General features: G+C 42.9%; 1 protein-coding gene across 1 annotated transcript in view; it reads left to right on the top strand.

The window, feature by feature from the left end:
• Nucleotides 1-22,138, top strand: part of SMC4 (structural maintenance of chromosomes 4) — a 51,566-nt gene extending 29,428 nt beyond the window's left edge. The window contains exons 13-24 of the mRNA XM_083177848.1: nucleotides 2,391-2,552; nucleotides 4,258-4,483; nucleotides 5,381-5,460; nucleotides 5,543-5,695; nucleotides 5,791-5,917; nucleotides 6,222-6,411; nucleotides 13,061-13,205; nucleotides 16,452-16,625; nucleotides 16,715-16,897; nucleotides 19,076-19,308; nucleotides 19,613-19,796; nucleotides 21,558-22,138. Coding sequence (XP_083033974.1) covers nucleotides 2,391-2,552; nucleotides 4,258-4,483; nucleotides 5,381-5,460; nucleotides 5,543-5,695; nucleotides 5,791-5,917; nucleotides 6,222-6,411; nucleotides 13,061-13,205; nucleotides 16,452-16,625; nucleotides 16,715-16,897; nucleotides 19,076-19,308; nucleotides 19,613-19,796; nucleotides 21,558-21,734 — 2,034 coding nt within the window. The 3' untranslated portion in view covers nucleotides 21,735-22,138. The remainder of the gene's footprint in view (nucleotides 1-2,390; nucleotides 2,553-4,257; nucleotides 4,484-5,380; nucleotides 5,461-5,542; nucleotides 5,696-5,790; nucleotides 5,918-6,221; nucleotides 6,412-13,060; nucleotides 13,206-16,451; nucleotides 16,626-16,714; nucleotides 16,898-19,075; nucleotides 19,309-19,612; nucleotides 19,797-21,557) is intronic.
• Nucleotides 22,139-22,913: the final 775 nt, after the last annotated feature.

Below are 22,913 nucleotides of genomic sequence, written 5' to 3'. Positions count from 1 at the left end.
GCGTCCGGATACTTCCGTATCTGGACAACCTGTTGATTGTGGCATAATCTGCAGAGATTCTTAAGGACCATTTGACCATAGTGGTGACCTTCTTGGAACGTCACGGATGAATCCTCAATTGGACCAAGTCATCCATGATCCCCGCACAGTCTGATTCATCTACTGATCTAACTGCCAGAGGAATGTGGCCGGACACTGCAGTCACGCAAAGGATGTCTCCTCTCCCTCAGATGGGTGTCGGTTCATGCCTACATGAGGGTCTTGGGTTTGATGGTATCGACCTTCGACATGGCGGGATATGCCCAATTCCACTCCTGTCTGCTTCAACGGTGGATCCTACTACACCATCCGTTCACAGCTGATAGCATTGTCCCCAAACATGCGTATCTCGCTCTCCTGGTGGCTTCTAGACCAGAACCTCACAGCAGGGAGACTATTTTGGATCTACCAGTGGACTCTCCTCACCACGGATGCCAGTATCTGCGGATGGGGGCAGTGACTTTGCAGCGATCGTTACAGGGACCATGGAACACACAGGTAGCCCAACTACTGAACAATGTCCTCGAACTGATGGCAGTCTTACCAGCCCTTTGTTTGGTGGAACCCTGGCTTCGGGGTCGCCCTGTGTAGGTCCAGTTGGAAAATGTGACACGTGGCTTGTATCAACCACCAGGGCGGCAATTGGGCTGCCATGGCAGAGACCTTCCGCAATTTTTGATGGGCGGAGAAGAAGATCCCTGCTCTATCATCGATCTTTATACCGGCAGTCCTCAATTGTGAAGTGGACTTCCTGAGCAGTCAGACTCTGGGTGCAGGCGAATGGGCCCTTCGTTCGGAGTTATTGCAGATGCTAGTATCCCGCTGGAGCAGACCCGGGGTGGACTTGATGGCATTGCGCCACAACCACAAAGTCACCCTATACGGGTCCAGGTCTCGCGACCCAGGAGCTTGAGTGGTGGACGCCCTGTCAGCCCCGTGGCTGTTTGCTCTGATGTACACCCTCCCTCAGACGGATCTGATTCTTGGATCTGCAGGCCCGGTCAGTGGCCAGTCTACCTCTAGATCCAGACCTGCTCTCCCAAGTGCCGTGTCTACACCTGGATTTGGAGCATCTGGCTTTGTCAGGGTGCCTGTTGAGACCTCCCTGTTAAGAGCCAGGGGCTCTAGGATAATTTCAACCATACTCGGGGCAGGCAAACCTTCCTCAGCCGGTGCTTAACATCGCATCTGGTGGGCTTACTTTTTTGCTGGTGTCTTACTCGCCAATTCAATCCTAGGACTTACCGCCTGGCCAGGATTCTGTCTTTCTTAGAAAAGGGCCTTATCTTATTTTATCTTCCTTGAAGGTACAGGTTTAGGCTTTGTCCATCTTGTTCCGTAGAAAATTGGTGTTGTTGCCGAATGTCCAAACATTCATGCAGGGTGTCCTGCATATCCAGCCTTCCTTTGTGGCCCATGGGACCTTTCCCTAGTTCTTACTGCTCTTCTGGCTACACCGTTTGAACCCTTGTCATCAGTGGACTTCTGTTGGCTCACCTGGAAGACCTGTTTGTTTTTCTTGTCAGTTGCTGCTACTAAACAGACTATTGCCCGCTGGATTTGTTCATCAGGCAGGCATATTTGGATGCCTCCCTCCCAGTTCCTGTGGGTGTCTGGGCTCATTCCACTAAGTCTGTGGGTGTGTGGCTGTTATGGACGGTGCAACAACTGAGCAGATTTGCAAGGTGGTGACTTGGTCATCTGCCTCTACCTTCTTGCGATTTTTATGCATTCGATAGGTTTGCCTCGCAGGACTCTGCTTTTGGCCAGAGTGTATTTGCTGCTGCAAAGGCGTGTTCCCACCCTTAGTTGGCTGCTTTAGGAAATCCCAGCGTTAGCCTGTGGCCCCTGACGTGTCTCGAAGAATAAAATCAGATTTATGTCTTACCTGTTAAAACTTTATTCAAGGACATCAGGGGCCACAGGGATCCCTCCCTGCTGCGCCTACATTAGTTCTGTTATAGTTACCTAGTTCCTCTTGTGTGAACTATACTGTGTTCAGAATGTGTCCTTTTATGGTGCTCCTCTTCTTTCTCTTGTCGCCTGCCTTGGCTTGTTAAACTCAATTGCCTAGGTTAGAGGGGAGGAGCCTGGGAGGCAGAAGAAGTTTAACCTCTTTGGTGCTGGAAGCTCTCTCCCACTCCAATTACCCAGCATTAGCCTGTGGCCCCTGATGTCCTCAAAGAAAGATATTTAACAGGTAAGACCTAAATCTCATTATCTTTCACACTCTTCAATATTTCCTTAAGTTTCTCCCATTATTGCTAACTTGAATAAACAGATTTGCATTGATATTTTATTTTTATTTTTTATTTTTCTTCAATTTTCCCCTTTTTGTTTACTGTGATTAGGGTGATCTTGGAGCTATTGATGAAAAATATGATGTTGCCATTTCATCATCATGCGGAGCATTGGATCATATTGTTGTGGATACAATTGATACTGCACAAGAGTGTGTTAATTTTTTGAAAAAACAGAATGTTGGAGTTGCCACTTTCATTGGCTTGGACAAGGTACCATTTACTTGTACAGTTTTAATAAGCTTATAGACTACACTACATTTTTGTGGTCCTGCCTGAACCTAAATGGGCATTTCATGTTACATTAAGGTTAAAAACTATTTTATACTTTCCACATTGATCTAGATAAATGGAAAAGTTTGCCTAAGGTGTAAACTGCAAATGTCAAATGGTGAAAGGCTTCAATCTTCCCATATTTAGAGAGCTACACATTTTAAGGGTAGTTCATGTCCATGTCCGACACCTTTCTGGGACCCATTTCCGTCTCGGCATACCGGGCTTAGTAGCGGCTGATGGTGGGGAAGATGGAGCTGTTTGCAGTGAGTTCAGGCACAGTGGGACTGAATAAAATTGAGCGATCCTTGGGGCAGAGGGGTTCAGAAAGTAATTTAGTGTCCAAAGCACCAAAGTTGTGTGCCACTTTGCAAAATGTGTGTTTATAATATAAAAAAAATGATAGATATATATATATATATATATATATATATATATATATATATATATATATATATATATATATATATATATATATATATATATATATATATTTTGACAAAACCGTTGAAGGAGCTTTGAACCCTGTGGCTGCACATGGAACGCTGTATCCTTAGCCGCTAGGGCATGCAGCATGCTGTAACAGTAACTGTTCAGCTCTTTCACCACTGATGGAAGAGGGTGGCAGTGTCTACATTATACACTACCAATTTCTGGAAGAAAAAAAAAGGTTTCTATAACATACTATGAAAAGTGCTGCCTTAACCATTATTGTATGCTGGAGCTGTTAATTTACATTATTCTGGAACCTGGCATGCATATGTAAGGCAGGTGGAAAATAGTTCTCAGGGCTTGTAGAATTTCATAATGTATGCAATATTGTATTAAAAAGGACCTGTATTTACTGTACTCTGCGCTGGGCAGCTTGTCAGGCCTTGCTACAAATGTTACTTGTACTGTGCATTGTATTCTGACGTGTACTCAGCGCTGTACTGTAGTTTTCATTGAGTAATCGCCACCCAGTGGTGAAGCAGTGTAATTACAGGTTTTGGATCTTTGTATGCCTTTGCATACCATTCTTGTTTAAGATACCTGGATGGCACAACTGCAGCAAAGATGACCGTGATGAGCTACATCTGTAGCTCGATAGTGTACATTTAAAATGTGGAAGGGGTATACAATTATCTTGATTTTTAAACCGGGAACTCCTCCTGGCAAAAAACACAACCATAGGTTTGACTGAACCTTAATGATCCACGGAAGTGCGCTTCAGTCTGCATTTGTAGCTTACACAGTGGACTATATATTTTTTAAACCATATCACTCAGAAGGACCAAAATTAGCGCTCTTTTATAAAAATCGTCTAATGCAGGGTCTACTCTGAATTCAGAAATCTTTTGTGATCTACCATAGTACAAAATCAAGATGTACGAAACAAAGATTCCTATTACCCACCCCCACCCCCCATTATTCTAGATACATAATTCATAATTGTGTGGGGAAGAAACATGTTACAGTAATCAAGGCAAAAGATGATAGGCACGAGGCCCACTTTTCTCTCTGGCTTCTTGTACTGCTCTGGTATAAGACAGATTTAGCATCATTTTGTTTAGTATTGATCCTCCTAGGCATAGTGCCTCTGACCATTGGTTGCATTACATTTTTACAGAGAACACGTTCTAATTATTATTATTTTTTTACACAGATGAAGGTGTGGGAAAGAGGAATGGCTACTATTCAGACCCCCGATGGCATCCCACGTTTGTTTGACAGGGTCATAGTTAAAGATGAGCAGATCAGACCAGCATTCTACTTTGCACTGAGGGATACCCTTGTTGCCGATAGTTTAGATCAAGCGACCAGAGTGGCCTTTCAGAAAGACAAGAGGTGGAGAGTGGTGACTCTACAAGGACAAATTATTGAGCAGTCAGGTAATTAAATGTATTTATATACAATCACTTAATTGTTCTGCATTGGTTATAGGCATAGTACTGTAGATTTTTTTTTTTATTAAATACATTTATAGTGCTGGGATTACATTGTCATATGTTGTCAGACCTCAACCTGAAAGCAAATGATTTGGCCATATACTGAGCTTTTTCAATATATGGCCAAACAATATCTGATCCCATGGGGAGAAAACACTCCCCCTTCCTCCCCTGCAAAGGAACATGGGCAATATCTTGTGATTGGCCATGCATACACTGCCAGATGTAGCTGACCAATGATCACATCCATTGGGCATATTGGTGGATTATTCTTGCCCAACCGTCTGATAACCACTGAACTTTTTCAGCCATACAATATGTTATTATCTGTTTGATCTGTCAATAATTGCCTATTTTATTCCATGGCATGTTATAGTGTAGATCGTAAGCTCCATACACATGGAGCAATATATTTCTTAGTGTCCCCTTTTCATCAGCGACCAGAGATGGTCGCTGGTGAAAAGGAGACACTGCCAAGGGAAGCCACAGGGGGAAACAGCTGATCGCCATGGGTAGTCGCTGACCAGCGACCACCCCAGGGCTGGGAGTGGGAGCGCACTTCCGGCGACAGTCGCCCCGTTTGTACGAGTCTTAAGTCCTAGTAATCCATATTGTGTGGCCTGCTTTGTATAAAACTGTTCAGTTTTACTGGATCATTTATCTGTGTGCACTTTTAAAGTGACTCAGACACAAAATAGTGTGTGTAGAGGTAAACCTTTTTTAATTGATTAATCAAGTAAAAATACCCCCTACCCTCTTTTTTTTTTTTTTTTTTTTCATTATTATTATTATTTTTTTTTTATGCATTCTATCCAATATTAAAATCCCTTCTGTTCCTAGGTACAATGACTGGTGGTGGAGGCAAGGTGATGAAAGGCAGAATGGGAAATGCAATTGTTGTTGAGGTTTCAGAAGAACAGGTTAGTAATAGTAATTGAGGGTTCACCATTTCCCCTCCTTTTACCCTACCCATCCACATGTTATGTCTTGTCTTAAATGCAGTTGCAAAAGATGGAGTCCAAACTGAAGTCTGACTCTGATAAAGCTACAGCAATTCAGAATAGTAAAGTAGATCTTGAGGAGCAACTGTCTAAATTACGACAATCCACAAGGCAAATGAAGAATACCTTTGAGAAGTACACAGCCAGTTTGCAGGTAAATACACATTTTTCCTGTATTTGCGTATTAATCTTGTTTCGTAAAATCAGTATAAAACACAGTATATTTTTTTAACTGTGGTATGTTTTTAGAATCTTTCCGAACAAGAGACACACCTGAAAACTCAGGTCAAGGAGCTCGAGATCAACGTAGTTGCTGCTGCACCCGACAAAACCCAACAAAAACAGATGGAGAAAAGCTTGGAAACTTTTACAAAGGGTAGGAAATCTATCTGGCTCTAGCAATTACTCGCCACCCATATCAGGATTCAGGCTCTGGTTGTATCATCTGCAAAACTCTAACTAGCCCAATAAAATGTTTGGATTTTCAAAACGCATAAGTAGGCTTAGCTTACCAGAACTAACTGTTTTAGATTGCCAGTAAGTCCAAAGGGAAATATTTGTGTAAAATAATATGCTGCTTTCTAGCAAAGGGATGAACACCTAACCCTAGAGTACTGCAAAAATTCACTGACAGTGGTAAAAAAATATTTTTTTATTCTTCCTTGTTTTGCTGAATGAAGAATATGAAAAGGCTGCAGAGAAAGCTGGAAAAGTAGAAGCAGAAGTAAAAAGACTTCACAAACTCATAGTTGATATCAACAACCACAAGTTGAAAGCGCAACAGGACAAACTAGATAAGATCAACAAAGACATAGATGACTGTGTCTCTGCTGTAACAAAAGCTCAAGTGTCAATCAAGACTGCGGACAGGTATGTAAAAAGCAAAGTGCAATTGGAGTTACTGGTGCATATAATTTTATATAAGCCATGAAATTCCCGCTACCTCAGGTTATTTGTGCATAAAAAGCATACACTTACCATAATTAGGGCGATATGTACCAAGCCTTGAAAAGTGATAAAGTGGAGAGTGATAAAGTACCAGCCAATTAGCTCCAACTGCCATGTTTACAGGTTGGGTTTGATAAATGACAAGAGCTTTTTGTTTGGTCATTTATCACTTTTCCAAGCCAATACATGAGGATTCCAGAGTGATCCAACCTGAAACAACCTGTGCATGTAGGTTCCTAAGTGATTCATAAGAAATTAGCAGAGCAGTACTTTAATTTTCATGTTTTAGAAGTGCAACTTTATTTATGTTCCGTTTATTACAACAGGTTTTGGTGCATGCTGAGTAACCGTGACGTTGCTTTTGTGCAGCAGCAGTCTATTTTGTATCTTTTATTTTTCTATCATACCAATGGTGGTCACTGGGACAGTGGGGTGTGGGTGGAGCTTCAGCTACAGGCACCAAGAAGATTGACAATGTTTTTGTGCAGCCCAGGCTCCTCCACGCCCCCTACAGGCTTCAGTTTTTTCTTGGTGCCTCAAGGCACAGGTATCAAGGGACAGGGCTCCGTGCCCTGTCAGACTTTTCATTACATTTTTAACTTATTTTTTTACTACAAAGATTGGGAGACAGCTTGCGTCAGCAGCGCTGCTCCCCTGTGGCTGGAAACGGCACGCTGACTTTCATAGCCAGACCTGCCGTTTTTCCTCACGACACGGAGGAAGCTGCGCCCACCCACAGGTAAGCGGGTCCCTCTGAGGGACAGCCGTTCGCGGCGCACACCGCTAGCAGCTATGTCACCAGGGCATGGTGCAGCCCGGTGACCCTGGCAGTGGCACCCAGTTGTTTCTGCGCGGCCACTAGACCACCAGGGTGCCGCGCTGTGGAGCGCCATTTTGGCGCAGGGCACTGTTGGTTCCAGGGGAGGCGGGTTTGATCCACAGCTCCCCGCCTCCACTCTCAGAGCGGGCACAGTCACTGTTTCCCACCTGAGCTCAGCTTCTCCACGCCCACGCAGCGTACAGTAAGCGCCATTACAGGACTTTACTGAGGGAGAAGCGCACCAGGTTTTCCTGCTCCTCTACACGCTACAGGACCAGGTTTTTCAGCAGCCCTCTGTACCACACTATATTAGCGCTGGTCAGAGAGTATTGTGTCTTGTTTTCTGTCCCCCATCTGAATACCTTTTTCTGTGTCAGAGGGTGATAGTATACACTGTGTTTTTTCATTGCATTAGTGTGTTTGAGGATTCTGTGAGAGTATGTCACAGAAGCCTTCCAAAGCTAAGCCTGTCAGGGAAGCGCCTAAGCTGCATGCATACACATGTACAAAATGTAAGGAAAATTATTCCTCTGTGCAGGACCAGGCTGGTATGTGTGAGCGCTGTTCTGCACAAGACCCTCTTGGGGGCCCCTCAGTCCCACAGGCAGTGGAGCCCAGTTGGGCTTCCACTCTTTCATCTGCAATGAAAGAGTTCGCTTCACAGTTAGCTGCATCCAGGGAGTCAACTCAACCCCCACAACCCGCTGTGATGCCTGAACCTGCCTGGGTGCAGGGTTTCTCCTCCACCATTCAGGATTTAGTTCAGGCGTCGGCATCCTTACAGTCAGGTTTGAGGGCCCCACCTAAGCGCAGAGCTCAGGCTCCAGTAGTAGCCCATAACTCAGATTCTGGTGATGATATAGGTGACCAGGACATGGTCGACACAGATGATGATGTCCACATAGAGGAACCTGATAAGGAGGAAAGAATGACCCAGACCAGGGTGGATTCTTTAGTTAAAGCGGTTAGGATGTCCCTTAACATAGAGGACTCACAAGCCTCAGCGCCTGACGCCCTTCACTTCAAAAAGAAGAAGGAATTAGCCATCTTCCCTTCAAATTCAGATTTAGAGGAAGTTTTGTCAGAAGCATGGCAACACCCGAACAAAAAGTTCCTGGTTTCCAAACGCCTTATTTCTTTCTTCCCGTTTGCGCAGGCAGACCGGCAGAAGTGGGAGACTCCTCCGCAGGTAGATGCACATGTGGCTCGCCTGGTAAAGGCAACCACTCTCCCCATACCTACAGTGGCTTCTCTTAAAGATCCCACTGATAGGAAGATTGAACACTGCCTCAAGGCAGTATTCACCAATGCAGAAGTCTCAGCCAGGCTGGCCATGGCCTCGGCATGGGTTGCAAAGGCTATAGGCGCATGGGCAGACAGCCTGCAGGATCAAATTACCTCAGGTACCCGGCGCTCTGAATTGCTGTCCACAGTGGACCTAATCAGAGAAGGCGCCACATATTTAGAGGAGGCAGCAGTAGATGCAGCTGCGTTGTCTTCTAAAATTTCAGCCTCATCAGTAGCAGCTCGGCGCGCTCTCTGGCTGCGTACATGGAACGCTGATTCCGAGTCAAAAAGGGCCCTAGAAGCTTTGCCTTTCACAGGCGAGGTCCTTTTTGGCCCCGAGTTGGACAAAATTGTAACCACAATAGCCACGTCCAAAACGGCTTTTTTGCCCTCGGCACCAACAAAGCCAAGATCCCAGTCCTTTCGGTCCTTCCGACCCCAGGGGAGGCCCAGGGGTCAGCCCTCTTCGAGAGCTCAGCCCTCTGCAAAGCGCTCTTCGGCCTCCAAGCCAAAGCAGTCCTGGGCAGGACGCCGTCAGGCCCCTAAGCAGACAGACAAGCCCGCAGCATGAGGGGGAGGCGGCTCACCAGGGCTTACCGGTGGGCGGTCGCCTGTTGTCATTTGCCGAGATATGGCAAGCCACATCCACCGACAGGTGGGTGAACACCATAATTGCTCAGGGATACTCCCTCTCCTTTCAGGGTCGCCCTCCAGCTCGGTTCTTCACAACAGGCACCCCCTTAGACCCGGAGAAAGCAAGGGCATTGTCCGGCTCTGTAAGCTCCCTGCTAACAGCAGGGGTGATAATACAGGTCCCGCCTTCTCAGCGAGGGACAGGTTTCTACTCAAGCCTGTTCCTGGTAGGGAAGCCGGACGGATCTTACAGACCCATCCTCAATCTAAAGGGACTAAACGAGTATCTCAAAGTGCCCAGGTTCAGTATGGAGTCTCTCAGGTCCATCCTTCAGGCCCTGGAGCCAGGGGACTTCCTAGCATCCCTGGACATCCAGGATGCTTACCTGCATGTGCCAATAAGGGCAGACAGCCAGCGCTTCCTCCGTTTCGCGATCAGGGACTGCCACTACCAGTTTGTTGCACTGCCTTTCGGATTATCAACAGCCCCGAGGATCTTTACAAAGATCATGGCTGTAATGGCAGCAGCACTCAGGACCCAGGGGGTACGTCTGTTGCCATATCTGGACGACCTCCTGATCTTAGCCCAGTCCCAAGAGACACTCCAAAGGCATCTCAAGCTCAGTGTCCCTCCTTCAGAGGCACGGGTGGCTCATAAACTGGAGGAAGTCCACCACAACCCCATCTCAAAGGATGGTGCACCTGGGAGCTTTGATAGACACCAGGGCCCAAAAGGTCTTCCTTCCGAAGGACAAAAGAGTGGCTCTAAGAGATCTTCTACAGCTCTTTCTGAAACAGTGCAGGGTCTCAGTGCATCAATGCATGAAGGTCCTAGGAAAGCTGGTGTCATGCTTCGACATGGCAGAATTTGCCCAGTTCCACTCCCGTCAGCTCCAGAGGGAGATGCTAGGCCACTGGAACCGCTCCAGAGCAAATCTGAAAACACAGACCTTTGTTCTATCCAGGCAGACCCGCCTATCCCTAAATTGGTGGATTATTCCACACAACCTACAAAAGGGGCGCCAGTTTGTCATCCCCCAATGGATGATCCTGACAACGGACGCCAGCCTCAGAGGTTGGGGGGCGGTCCTGTCAGAACACTCCTTCCAGGGACGGTGGTCAGGGGAAGAAGCAAAACTCCCTATAAACATACTAGAGCTAAGGGCGATCCTCAAGGCTCTACAGAGTGCAGGACCACTGGTTCACTCCAGACCAGTGAAGATTCAGTCAGACAATGCCACAGCGGTGGCATATGTCAACCACCAGGGAGGGACCAGGAGTTCGGCGGCAATGAAGGAGGTATCCTCGATCCTCAGTTGGGCAGAACGCCATCTGATGGCCTTATCAGCGGTCCACATTCCCGGGGTCCAGAATTGGGAGGCCGACTTTTTAAGTCGGCAAGACATCCAGTCAGGAGAAGGGGCTCTCCACGAAGAAGTCTTCCAGGAGCTGGTTGCCAGGTGGGGACTCCCACAAATAGATCTCATGGCCTCGAGATCAAACAAAAAGCTCCAGTGTTACGGGGCTCGCACCAGAGATCCACAAGCTTGCCTAGTGGATGCGCTCTCAGCCCCATGGCCATTCTCCCTAATTTACATATTCCCTCCAGTAGCCCTTCTTCCAAGAATCATCAGGCGCCTCAAGCAGGAGCAAGCCACAGCAATTCTTCTGGCTCCCAATTGGCCTCAAAGGGCCTGGTACACAGACCTTCAGGAAATGTCCATTCAACCTCCTTGGATTCTACCAGCCCGTCCAGACTTGCTGTCACAAGGACCATGCCTTCACCCCAACCTGCACAGCCTCTCCTTGACGGCGTGGCTCTTGAGACGGAAGTTCTAAGAGCAAAAGGGTTCTCCTTACCGGTCATTAAGACCATGATCGCGGCAAGAAAACCAGCCTCCTCCAGAGTCTATTATAGAGTATGGAATGCTTTTTTCGGCTGGTGCGCTGAAAGAAACCTCCCCCCGCGGGAGTTTAGTTTAGCCAGAATCCTGGCCTTTTTACAAACAGGCCTCGATTTCGGCCTCAAACTATCTTCTTTAAAGGTTCAGGTGTCGGCCCTTTCAATACTGTTCCAAAGGAAACTGGCCACACGGATGGCAGTCCGTACATTCCTGCAGGGGGTCCTCCACATTCAGCCCCCCTTTACCCCCCCAATCCAACCATGGGATCTAACCGTGGTTTTATCGGCTCTACAACATCCCCCGTTTGAACCGCTTGAGTCAATAGATCTCAGATGGCTAACAGGGAAGGTTGTTTTTCTGTTAGGTCTGAAACTCGCCTGGCCGAGGCTATTGCTATCAGCCCTGTCACATGCTTCTCCTTATTTAGTGTTCCATCCGGACAGGGCAGTTTTGCGGACCCGTAGGGAGTTCCTACCAAAAGTTGTGTCCAAGTTCCATATTAATCAGGACATTGTTGTACCTGCGTTTTCTCCGTTGGAAGACTCTTTGGAACTTGTTTCTCTAGATGTTGTGAGATCTCTGAAAGTTTATGTTTCCAGAACACAAAGCATTCGTAAGACTGAGACGTTGTTTGTCTTATATGATGCTAACAAGCGAGGTTGGCCTGCAACAAAGCAGACGTTGGCTCGCTGGCTGCGGTTAACAATCAAGCAGGCTTATTTATCCTCAAATAAGCCAGTCCCTTCTTCCATCAGGGCCCACTCCACCCGTTCGGTTGGGGCTAGTTGGGCAGCTCACCAGGGAGCCTCTGCAGAACAGTTGTGTCGCGCAGCCACTTGGTCTTCACCACATACTTTTATCAAATTTTACCAATTCGACACGTTCGCCTCAGCAGACTCTGCTTTTGGGCGCCGTGTCCTCAGTGCAGCTCAGGTGCGTCCCCTCCCGTAAAGGGACAGCTTTGGGACGTCCCACTGTCCCAGTGACCACCATTGGTATGATAGAAAAAAGGGGATTTTGGTCCTACCTGTAAAATCCTTTTTTTTGAATCCATGGTGGACACTGGGCGCCCACCCTAACGCACTAATCTGCAATGAGTGGGTATATACGTCACTCTCTGGAACCTTACACTTCCATGGTAGCTAGGTTTCCTTTTTTCTTTTCTCTTCCTCTTCCTGTTCCTTGCGGATAAGCTGTTGAACAAACTGAAGCCTGTAGGGGGCGTGGAGGAGGAGGAGCCTGGGCTGCACAAAAACATTGTCAATCTTCTTGGTGCCTGTAGCTGAAGCTCCACCCACACCCCACTGTCCCAGTGTCCACCATGGATTCAGAAAAAAGGATTTTACAGGTAGGACCAAAATCCCCTTTTTTATTTTTTTTATGTATTTTTTTATTGCAGGGGCAGTATACATACAAGTAAAATAAACCATATTCAAAAAGCATTAAAATGATATGGCTAGTGGGCCCAAGCATGAGCGTGCATACATAGATTCAAAATGGTTTTAACACCATTTTCGAATCACCTTCCATATCTAGAGGGATTTTTCATAGATAAGACCTTTTTTTTATTCTTAAGAATAGAAATACCTAAATATTTACACTAAAATATATTCACCTAATTCTCTAGTATTTGGTTGTAAATTTACTGAAGCTTCAATAAAAATGTTGATGTTACTAGTCTGGGTTTGAAAAATGTCAGATAGGAGCTGATTGGCTGGTTGATGAAGCTTCACTTTTTGAAGCTTGATCTATCTGGCCCATTATAATTGTCATGCATGTAGTTGTGGCAATGATCAGCGCGGCTACATCTATAGTTTAAAGGCAAGTTTTTTTTATGTTGTGTCCTTTCAGAAAAATAACATTCATTACATTTAAAATCTTATGTGGAACACCTCATAAAATGGTTACATTTATTTCCTCTTCCTAGAAACCTCAAAAAAGCAGAGGAGTCTGTTATCCGCACAGAAAAAGAAATCGTTGAAAACGACAAAACTATAGAAGACTTGACAGAAGAATTAAAAAATCTAGAGGAAAAAGCAACTGCAGTAATGACCGAATGCAAAGATGCCGAGGTATTACATTACACATGATTTAATTTACCTTTTTCATTTACAGATGTTAAGAGTTCTTTTTTCCAAGGGTTTATTATCTTTACTCCACTGCTGCACACCACTCGGTCACCTGCCTCTGGAATGGGTCACTACTGTTTAACGTTCCCAAAGATCAGCTTTTGTGGTTCTGCTCCAAAAGTTTTCTGATGCCATGTCTTTCTGGCCAATTTTGTACCTAGAATTTTTTTTTTTTTTTTGGTCCTGGCATTTTATTATATAGCTTAGTGACATCTAGATAGAAACTTAGCGATCTAAACAAAAGATAGGGGTTCAGCTACCTATAGTTTCACATTACATAGTACAGCTTGAGTATCCATTATCCAAATTATTCCAAAAACCATACATTGCAGAAAGTGAAAACATTTTGTTGCTACAAAACCTGCTGGGAACATCTATAACAGCACTACTGGGACATGTTATGTAACTGGCACTAAATATTCGCAAGAAAATGATTGCTTGGCATTCACATTCAGAGATAGCACACAAACTTTGTTTCATGTTTTGAAACCTTGCTTCATGCACAAATAAAATATTTGTGTCTATTTCATGTGTATATAAATGCACGATACATCATTGAAATATAAAAATATTCTGAAATACGGAATAATCAGTTATCCAAAATTCTTCTGGTCCTAAACATTTTTGGATAAGGGATACCCAACCTGTAGGTAATAGAAAAAAAGAGAAAAGTAGGAACAGCGCTGTACTGAATATATAAAAATATTTAATTAAGAATTGCAATTTTACATATTATCACAGTCAATTTTAGACAGACAAGACTTACACACATATAACACAGAAATCTCCCCCTTATATAACTGGTGCTGGTTAGACTTTGTTAATGCAATTGCGGGTTTCTTGCTCATATGCAGAGCCAGTTAGTAGGTTAGTACTGAGTTCAGTCCCCACAGAAATGTGCACATTTAACGTGGTATACCTATTTTGTAATCCTGGGTTCAAGTATGGCTTGTAGGCAATGGTGCATTTCTCCGACCTTTAGCATTAGGTCATATCCGAGAATCAATTATCTCCGCCTTAGAGTCCTCTCAGCGGCTTCCTCAGGAGAAGTACTCTCCTGAGGAAGCCGCTGAGAGGACTCTAAGGCGGAGAAACGCGTTGAGATGGGACACTGAGGCTGCCAATAACATCGGGCTGATAATTGATTCTCGGATATGCCCTAATGCTAAAGGTCGGAGAAATGCACCATTGCCTACAAGCAATAATAATAATAATAATTAAATATTTTTATATATTCAGTACAGCGCTGTTCCTACTTTTTCTCTTTTTTTCTTGTGCATATACTGTAAGGCAGGGGTGGCCAAACCTGTCCTCAAGATCTACCAACGGTGCATGTTTTCCAGGCAACCTGTGGATCTATAGTAGGAATGAATGCAGCATGTTTGAAAATGTGACAGTTAGTATTGACTGCAGCTGTGCATCAGCTAGGTAACCTGGAAAACCTGGACTGTTGGTAGATCTTGAGGACTGGTTTGGCCACCCCTGCTGTAAGGGGTTTTGTTAATCCCCCTTAAGGTTCAGCAGCAGTACAGAATATTCAATCAGCGCTCATTATCAGCCTGTGGTGTTTTGCTGTAGGTAATAGGTCTATCATATATTACCATTTATACTACTATGTACTGTAAAACTCCTTTTTGCTGAGGGTGGTGGTTCCCAAACTGTGCTGTGTCACCTTGGGACTTGTCGGGGTATCCTGGATTGGTGACCCTTGACCAATCCAGAAGTGAATCCTGTCCATCACCACATAACTGACCCTTAGGGTGAGATGTAAACACAATTTACTTAACTTTTTATATATTATTTATATTTTTTTTCTGACTTTCTCACGGAGAAACTTTTGGTCTGAGGGTGCTGTGAAAAAATGTCTGATACTTCTGGGTGTTGTGATTTAAAAAAAGAAAGTTAGGGAAACCCTACTAAGGGGATAAAAAATAGGAGTGTTTTTTTTTTTTTTATTCCATGATTGGCTAAGGAATATTATTCAGAATTGGTGCCTTACATCCACTATCTATGGAAACTGAGATGTGTATTGTCTTGATGAGACATCAGGTAGAGGAGTAATAAAGGGTCAAACGGACTCTTTACACTCGCCACGTGTCTGTTCCGCTGAGTGATAACAGACATCCATGCAGGCTAAGCTGTAGGCAAGAATTAGTCCATTCTAATCCACATTAGGTACTTGTTTCCTAGCACGGCGCCTGATTTTACTACGTACGCAAACGTAGTAAAATTGCATGCCATTATTGTATGGCATGAGATGCGATTTTACCTGTTTATAATGGCATTAATACTATACAGTTAAATTACATATAATGTCATTTATTTACGCACCACACACACACACACATCCCCACTATCCAAGTCATCCCGAAGCGCGGCGGCGGAACGCGTCCGCCCGACCTTTTCATACCCCCACTATACACGTCGGCGTGGAGCTGATTTTATATAGTGTGGTGAGCCACCGAGCCCGAAGCGGGGCGAGCGGACGTGTATTATGCTACATGTATTATGCTGCACTCGCCACACTATATAAAATCACCTCCACGCCAACGTGGATAGCGGGGGTATGAAAAGGTTGGCCGGAAGCATTCCGCTGCGCTCGCCCTGCTTCGGGATGACGTGGATCGGGGGGGCTAAATAAATGACATATGTAATTTAATTGTATAGTACATTAAATGCCATTAATATATGTAATATCGGATCCGATATCTGATCGCATGGCATGCAATTTTTTTTTCTTTTTATCGGACCAGATTTTTGTAATGTATTAACGGACAGAGAGCAGTGAATACATTACATGGGAAAATCGCATCGTAGGCCATACAATAATGGCATGCGCTGTGACTTCACTACCCTGAATAGCCCACTACGCAAATGCAGTAGTGGGCGCTGTGCTAGGAAACAAGTACCCCAATTAATTATGCCTGGGAACGTGAGATACTTGCATATCCAATCTGGGTAGCTCCCCAATGCATTCTCAGATTCACGTGTGCTAAAAGAAAATGATTAAGGCCAAATGGCAGGTCAGAGAGACCCTTTTATTACACAGAAAATACCAAACCTTTGAAATGTTAAAGCTTAAATAACACAAGAAAAAAAACCTTCAACCATCAAGCGTTTGATTTGTGCAGCATCATGTATTTATTCTTTCAAATATATTTTTCTGTTTTTCATTTAAAAAATTCTTAGGGTTCACTCACTGAGATCCAAGAACAGCACAAAAACTTACTGCAAGAAATGAAAGCTGTTCAGGAGAAGGAGCACGCCCTTCAGAAGGAAGCGCTAAATATCCGCCTTAAAATTGAGCAGATTGATGGGCATATAGCTGAGCATCAGTCTAAAATAAAGTACTGGCAAAAAGAGGTAAGCTTAAGCTAAAGTTAAAAAGATAACTTTTTAGGTGCGTTGGAGTAAGGCTCATAGTTGTATCTGTTCATCTCCTTTTTATTTAGATATCAAAGATAACGCTTCATAAAATAGAAGGCAATCCAGAGGAGGCTCTCCCCATCCTAACCCAAGAGGAACTTGAGGCAATAAAGGATCCAGATCAAATAAATAATCAAATTGCACTTTTAGAAGCAAAGAGTCTTGAAATGAAGCCAAACCTTGGTGCTATTGCTGCATATAAAATGAAGGTAAATGTCCAACAATATTTAACAGTCTCTGGAAGATGATATTGGAATCAAATGGAAAGAGCTTAAATGATAATAATGCAACATTTTGAAATTGTGAAATATGTCAACTCCATTTTCAATGCAGGCAATCATAAACTTTTTAAGTCATCACACTTGTAATTGTATTTATACAAGTTGCAGCTTCAATAAATAAATTGTTAAAAAAAATATATAGATATAGATATACAGGTTGAGTATCCCTTATCCAAAATGCTCGGGACCAGGAGAATTTTGGATAACGGATTTTTCCGTATTTCGGAATATTTTAATATTTCAATGATGTATTTTGAAGTATCTTGCATTTATGCTGTATAAACACATAATATACACACATATATTTTATTACCACATAAAATACACACAAATATATTTTAATTGTTCAAAAAACAAGGTTTCAAAACGTGAAACAAAATGTGTGTACTATCTCAGCACTGAATTTGAATGCCAAGCAATCATTGTCTTGCACATATATAGTGCCAGTTACATATCATGTCCCCAGTGATGCTGTTACAAATGTCCCCAGTGAGTTTTTAGCAAAAAAAAAAATAATTTTGCACTTTCTGGAATGTCCGTATTTCGGAATAATTCGGATAACGGATATTCGGATACGGGATACTCGACCTGTATATAATTTATATTTAACTGTAACTCTGGGAAGCTCTACCGGTCATAAAAAATCAGTATTTGAATGTGGTTGATTATTTTACCCAGTACTGGACAAGTCTCCATGAAACGGGCAACAGATCTGCTAAAGCTGTTTTTGGGTGCAAAGAAAAAAAGAATTGGTTTGGCAGATGGATCATAATCACTTTATTGGCCATGTATATTCTCGTATACTAGGATTTTTTTTGTGGATACAGTGCCGCTGGCATAAGAGGGATGACAGGACATACATACATTGGATCAGTTGCGCATACAAAAGACAATTCACATGTTAGGATTTGCAAGGTTAGACAGCAGTTAGGTGTTCAGATTAGCAGTATCTGGAGTACATTCTTCAATAGATGAATAGCTATCGGGAAGAATCTTTTTCCGGTTCTTGGCGACTTGCCAGGGATGGACCTGAAGAGTCTACCTGTATCATGCAATACATATAAAAAAAAAAAAAAACACTAGTAGCAGTTGTGTAAATCTTGCCTATTATAAGACGATGCTGTTAATTTACCGACAGTCAAAATACTGACCTATAAAATGCTTCACATTCATTATTCCGACATGGTCAAAATGAATACATTAATTAAACTCGTCCTGGGTTTTTATTTTGGTGTCTATGTTGACAGACGCCATATATATATATATATATATATGTACCTCTGTGCTTGCCATGCTTAAGGGCACAGTGCCTCGCTATGCTCGGCACACTATTTATCTTATTGCCCACTTGGATCGTGAAGGGAAAAAATCACTTACATTTTATGTGCTGCCATTTTAAATGTCTGTATTGTGACTGTCTGGCAATGGTTAAAACATTTAAAATGCCGATGTTCCTTATGCCGACATTTAAAATTTTATCCATGTGATTTTTTTTTTTAAGGAGTTTTTATTTCTTTAAAATTGACTTGTTCTTACTTCACGATCCAAGTGGGCAAAACGATAGATTATAATAGTGTGCTTTCGCACAGCGAGGCAGTGTCCAAAGCATGGTGAGCGCAGAGGTACACTTTTTTTTTTTTTTAAATGTCTGTGTTTTCTCCATGTCGGCATAATGAATGTCTGCATTTTGAACATGTTGATATTTTTACTGTATGCCAATGCTTGCTGGTATTTTGATCATCTAAATTTTGAATGTCGGGAAATCCTCCTGAACCCATAATAACTACCTAGTCTAAGCACTTTGCTGTGGAATTGATACTACTTTCATGTTATAGTTTTAGCAATTAAAAAAAGTTCCTCCTACTTGTCATGTGACTGATATGTTTGTGTGATGGACGTCTTTATGCTTGGGCCACATCTCTAAGGTATCTCTGTATGATATTCCAACATACTTTTGTCACAAGCCTTTTGGATGTGGGAGACTCAAGCTGCTGGTGATGTGAAGTGAAAAAATGAATAGATATATTTGCGATTTTATGTACTCCTCCTTTTCTGATGGCTTGTGCGATAATTGCCTTTAAACTTTTTGCCCTTTCTCGTCAATAGGAGGAGCTATATTTGCAGAGAGTTGCAGAGCTTGATGAAATAACAAATGAGAGAGACCGATTTAGGAGAGCTTTTGAAGATCTTCGTAAGCAAAGACTTAATGAGTTTATGGCTGGATTTAATGTCATAACAAATAAACTAAAAGAAAACTACCAGATGTTGACTTTGGGAGGTGACGCGGAGTTGGAACTCGTAGACAGCTTGGACCCATTTTCAGAAGGCATCATGTTTAGGTTGGTCCTCTGTGCAGTGTGTGCCACTGCTCTTTGTTGTGCCACTTTTATTTTCTACGTTTTCTGTGTTTGTTTTCCACTTGTGCAAGCGTTTCTTTCAAGCTTTGTGTTGGGCCTTAAGACTGAATAATCTTCAAAAGCCAGTCCAAATTTTTATTGAACCATCATTAAATGCTTTCATGTAATTTAAACAAGAAACCTCCCCCCAACAAAAGAGCAAAACTGGGTATTTTATAGTTGAAGAGACCATTATACAGTGTATAAAATTCATCACTGCATTTTCCCATCCCCTCTTCTTTTGCAGTGTGAGACCACCAAAGAAGAGTTGGAAGAAAATATTTAATCTTTCAGGTGGAGAGAAGACGTTAAGTTCTCTAGCTTTGGTGTTTGCTCTTCACCATTATAAGCCGACGCCTCTGTACTTCATGGATGAGATTGACGCTGCTTTGGACTTCAAAAATGTTTCCATTGTTGCATTTTACATTTATGTAAGTAGCTAAGCATTGTAGAACTGTATCCTAATTCCTTTAAGTTGCTTACCTTAAATGCTTTGGCCAATATGGGCCATTTTCAGCATTGCTAGATCGCTCAGCACACGGCCCTGTGTCAGGGCTGTGTGCTGAGCGATCTGTCGGGGCCAGTGTTCTCCAGCTATCGCTATGCCCCCCCACACGGAGCAATATTGGGGCGTTTTCTAAGCGATCTATTGAGATAGCTTAGAAAATACCCCTTAATCACAATGTGTAGGCACCATAAGAAAGTTGTTTCACTAAAGGTGATGGCAATGAAGTTAAAAGGAAAGTCTACAAACGGCATTCTGTCCCTCCTGGAATGGTCCATATAGGTATTTGAGGACTGGAGTTGAGTATCGCAGTTCCCAACCCTGGTCCTCAAGTACCCCCAACAGTGCACTTTTTCCAGGTCACCCAGCAGGTGCACTCGTTATTCAGGCACATTTGAAAAGATCCACAGGTGGAGCTAATTATGACACTTGTGATTCTGTGTGGAGACCTGCAAAACATGCACTGTTGGGGGTACTTGAGGACCAGGGTTGGGAACCACTATTGTAGACCATGAAGTTACCTTAGATATGTCATCCTGATTATTTTTTAATCTGAATATTTTTTTTTTTGTTCTGGATTTTTTTTTTTTTTTTTAAACAGGGTGTACCACTAGGCATACACAAGTCGGTGCCGTTTTTAAATGCGCTAAATCGCATGCAACTCCCAGGCTGCAGACGGGGCAGGGGAATTATGAAAGAAACCTACAAAAGAATGGGCCGCCCATTAAAATACACCTGTGATGTGCCACTGACTATGGCACATACGATTTAGCTTATGTGCAGCCCATGCGTGCTGGACCGCACATCGGATCAGGTTTCATATACATGCGATTTGGGCTGATTTCACACGATTGCTCAGCCCGATCTCCCGGAATCAGGTGGAATCGGACCAAATCGCATAGTGTATATGGGGACCTTTACACACCAGTCAAATTAATCAATCAAGATAAATTACATTTCAAAATGTAACCTATTTACTGAGTCCCCCCAAGTTGTGGTGGTCACTTCTTTTAATGCCTTGAGTGGTATGCCCGGAAATTTTCCTGGCTCAGCTGCGGGCATTCCACTAATATACAATATCTTTAACCCAGTAATTGGCTTCAGGTGTGAAAGGGATATAAGTGTTTTGCCCTTTCTCATGCACTGTCCATCCCTCTGCTGTCACACGGCTCCTATTAATGGCCACCTTTTGTGTAGCTACAATATTTTCTCCTCTGAAGATGGGTACACAATAAATCTTTGTACCCGACAGATGGCATGGGCAATACAATGATATAATAAATAGCTTGTTAATAAAATATTTCAGCTGTGCTGTAGATACTAAATGATATATCATACACAGCCTGAATCTGGCCATTGCCAGGATCATCTCATCAGGAGCGCACGATTGCCATTACATGCTAGACAATGTGCCCAATATGTCTGCCATGTCGGACAACATTGGCTAATGTGTACCAATCTTAATCTATATAGTCGAAGAACAAGAATATCAGAAATGTATACTTAGCAATGAATAAAACGTTTTTGGGTAACCTTTCAGTGCATAATTGAATTTTAACTCCTTTTCCTCTTTGAAGAAATTCTTAGTTTAAATCTATTTCTTCATGCCCTGGTGGATCTGTGTAACCGGTTTAATATGGTGAACATATGAAGCTCATTTCTTTATTTTTTCTTGTCTCTTCTTTAGGAACAAACGAAAAATGCCCAATTTATAATCATATCATTACGGAACAACATGTTTGAGATTGCTGACAGACTCATTGGTATTTATAAGACGCACAACACAACTAAAAGTGTGGCTACAAATCCAAAAACTATTGCTTCAAAAGGACTTGCTGAACTTGGTGCTTCCCAGTGTGTCTGAATTGTGTCAGGGAAAGAATCATATACACAAGTGTTCTGCTAATTGGAGGGGTCACCATAATCCTGACTTTCACTGAAGCAGGGAGGACAAGTTACAGGGACTGACCAGGCTACATAATGGCTTTTCCTCAGGACTCTTTCACACCTTATCTGCCTTCTCCATAATATATTCCCATGTTGTGCTGCTAAACTGTCATTAGCTTGTGAGTGTATATTTACAAGCTAACTACCTTAATTTCTGAAATTGAGTCTGTTTCTTCAGTGTAACATCTTTTTCTGAGTACTTTATCATTCAATATACCATAAAAACTGATCAGTTTTTTTTCTTTTTGGAAAATCTATTTTTGTTTTAATGTTCTTTTTATATGTTTGTTATGTACATTTCCAATAAAAGTTGTTTTTAAATGAGTTTGGTTTTATTGGCTAGTATAACAATTGAGCTTTAAGTGTAAAGCAAAAAATTATTTGCAAGGGACTGTGATTATAAGGTATAATAAAATATTAGATACATAACCAAGATAATATTTTGTATTTTTGACCAGACTATCATGTATGATTAATTGAATTTGAATTATTTATTATTATTTTATTAAGATTCTTATATAGCGCACACCTATTCCGCAGCGCTTTACAGAGAATATTTGAACATTCATTCAGTCCCTGCCCCGGTGGAGCTTACAATCTGTATTCCCTACCACATGTACATGCACACAGACATTATAGGGTTAATTTTGTTGGAAGCCAATTAACCTACCAGTATATTCTTTTAAACTGTAGGAGGAAACCAGAGTAAACCCACGCAAGCACGGGAGATATACAAACTCCTCATAGTTAGGGCCACAGTGGGATTCGATCCCATGACCTCAGCGCTGTGAGGCAGTAATGCACTGCCAGTGCTGCCCTAAATTGTAATACATTTTGAAACCATTAAAACCTGTATTATGCATGTTTGTCACAGGGTGCTTAATAGCATTTTGTAGAATGTTCTTACCACTTTCTCTGCTTTAATTTCCAGTGTTAAAATTAGTGTTTGGTCACAATTGTAAAGTGCTAAGACCGGCATGTCCAAACAATGGCCCTCCAGCTGTTGTGAAACTACAGGTCCCATCATGCCTTGCCACAGTTTTGCAATTGGGGGATGCTAAAATTATGGCAAGGCATGCTGGGATGTGTAGTTTTA

Source organism: Crinia signifera, chromosome 3 (assembly GCF_055691185.1).
Source record: "Crinia signifera chromosome 3, ASM5569118v1, whole genome shotgun sequence".
Classification (NCBI taxonomy): Eukaryota; Metazoa; Chordata; class Amphibia; order Anura; family Myobatrachidae; genus Crinia; species Crinia signifera.
The sequence above is the reverse complement of the archived record's forward strand: the minus strand, read 5'-3'. Positions and strand labels throughout refer to the sequence as shown.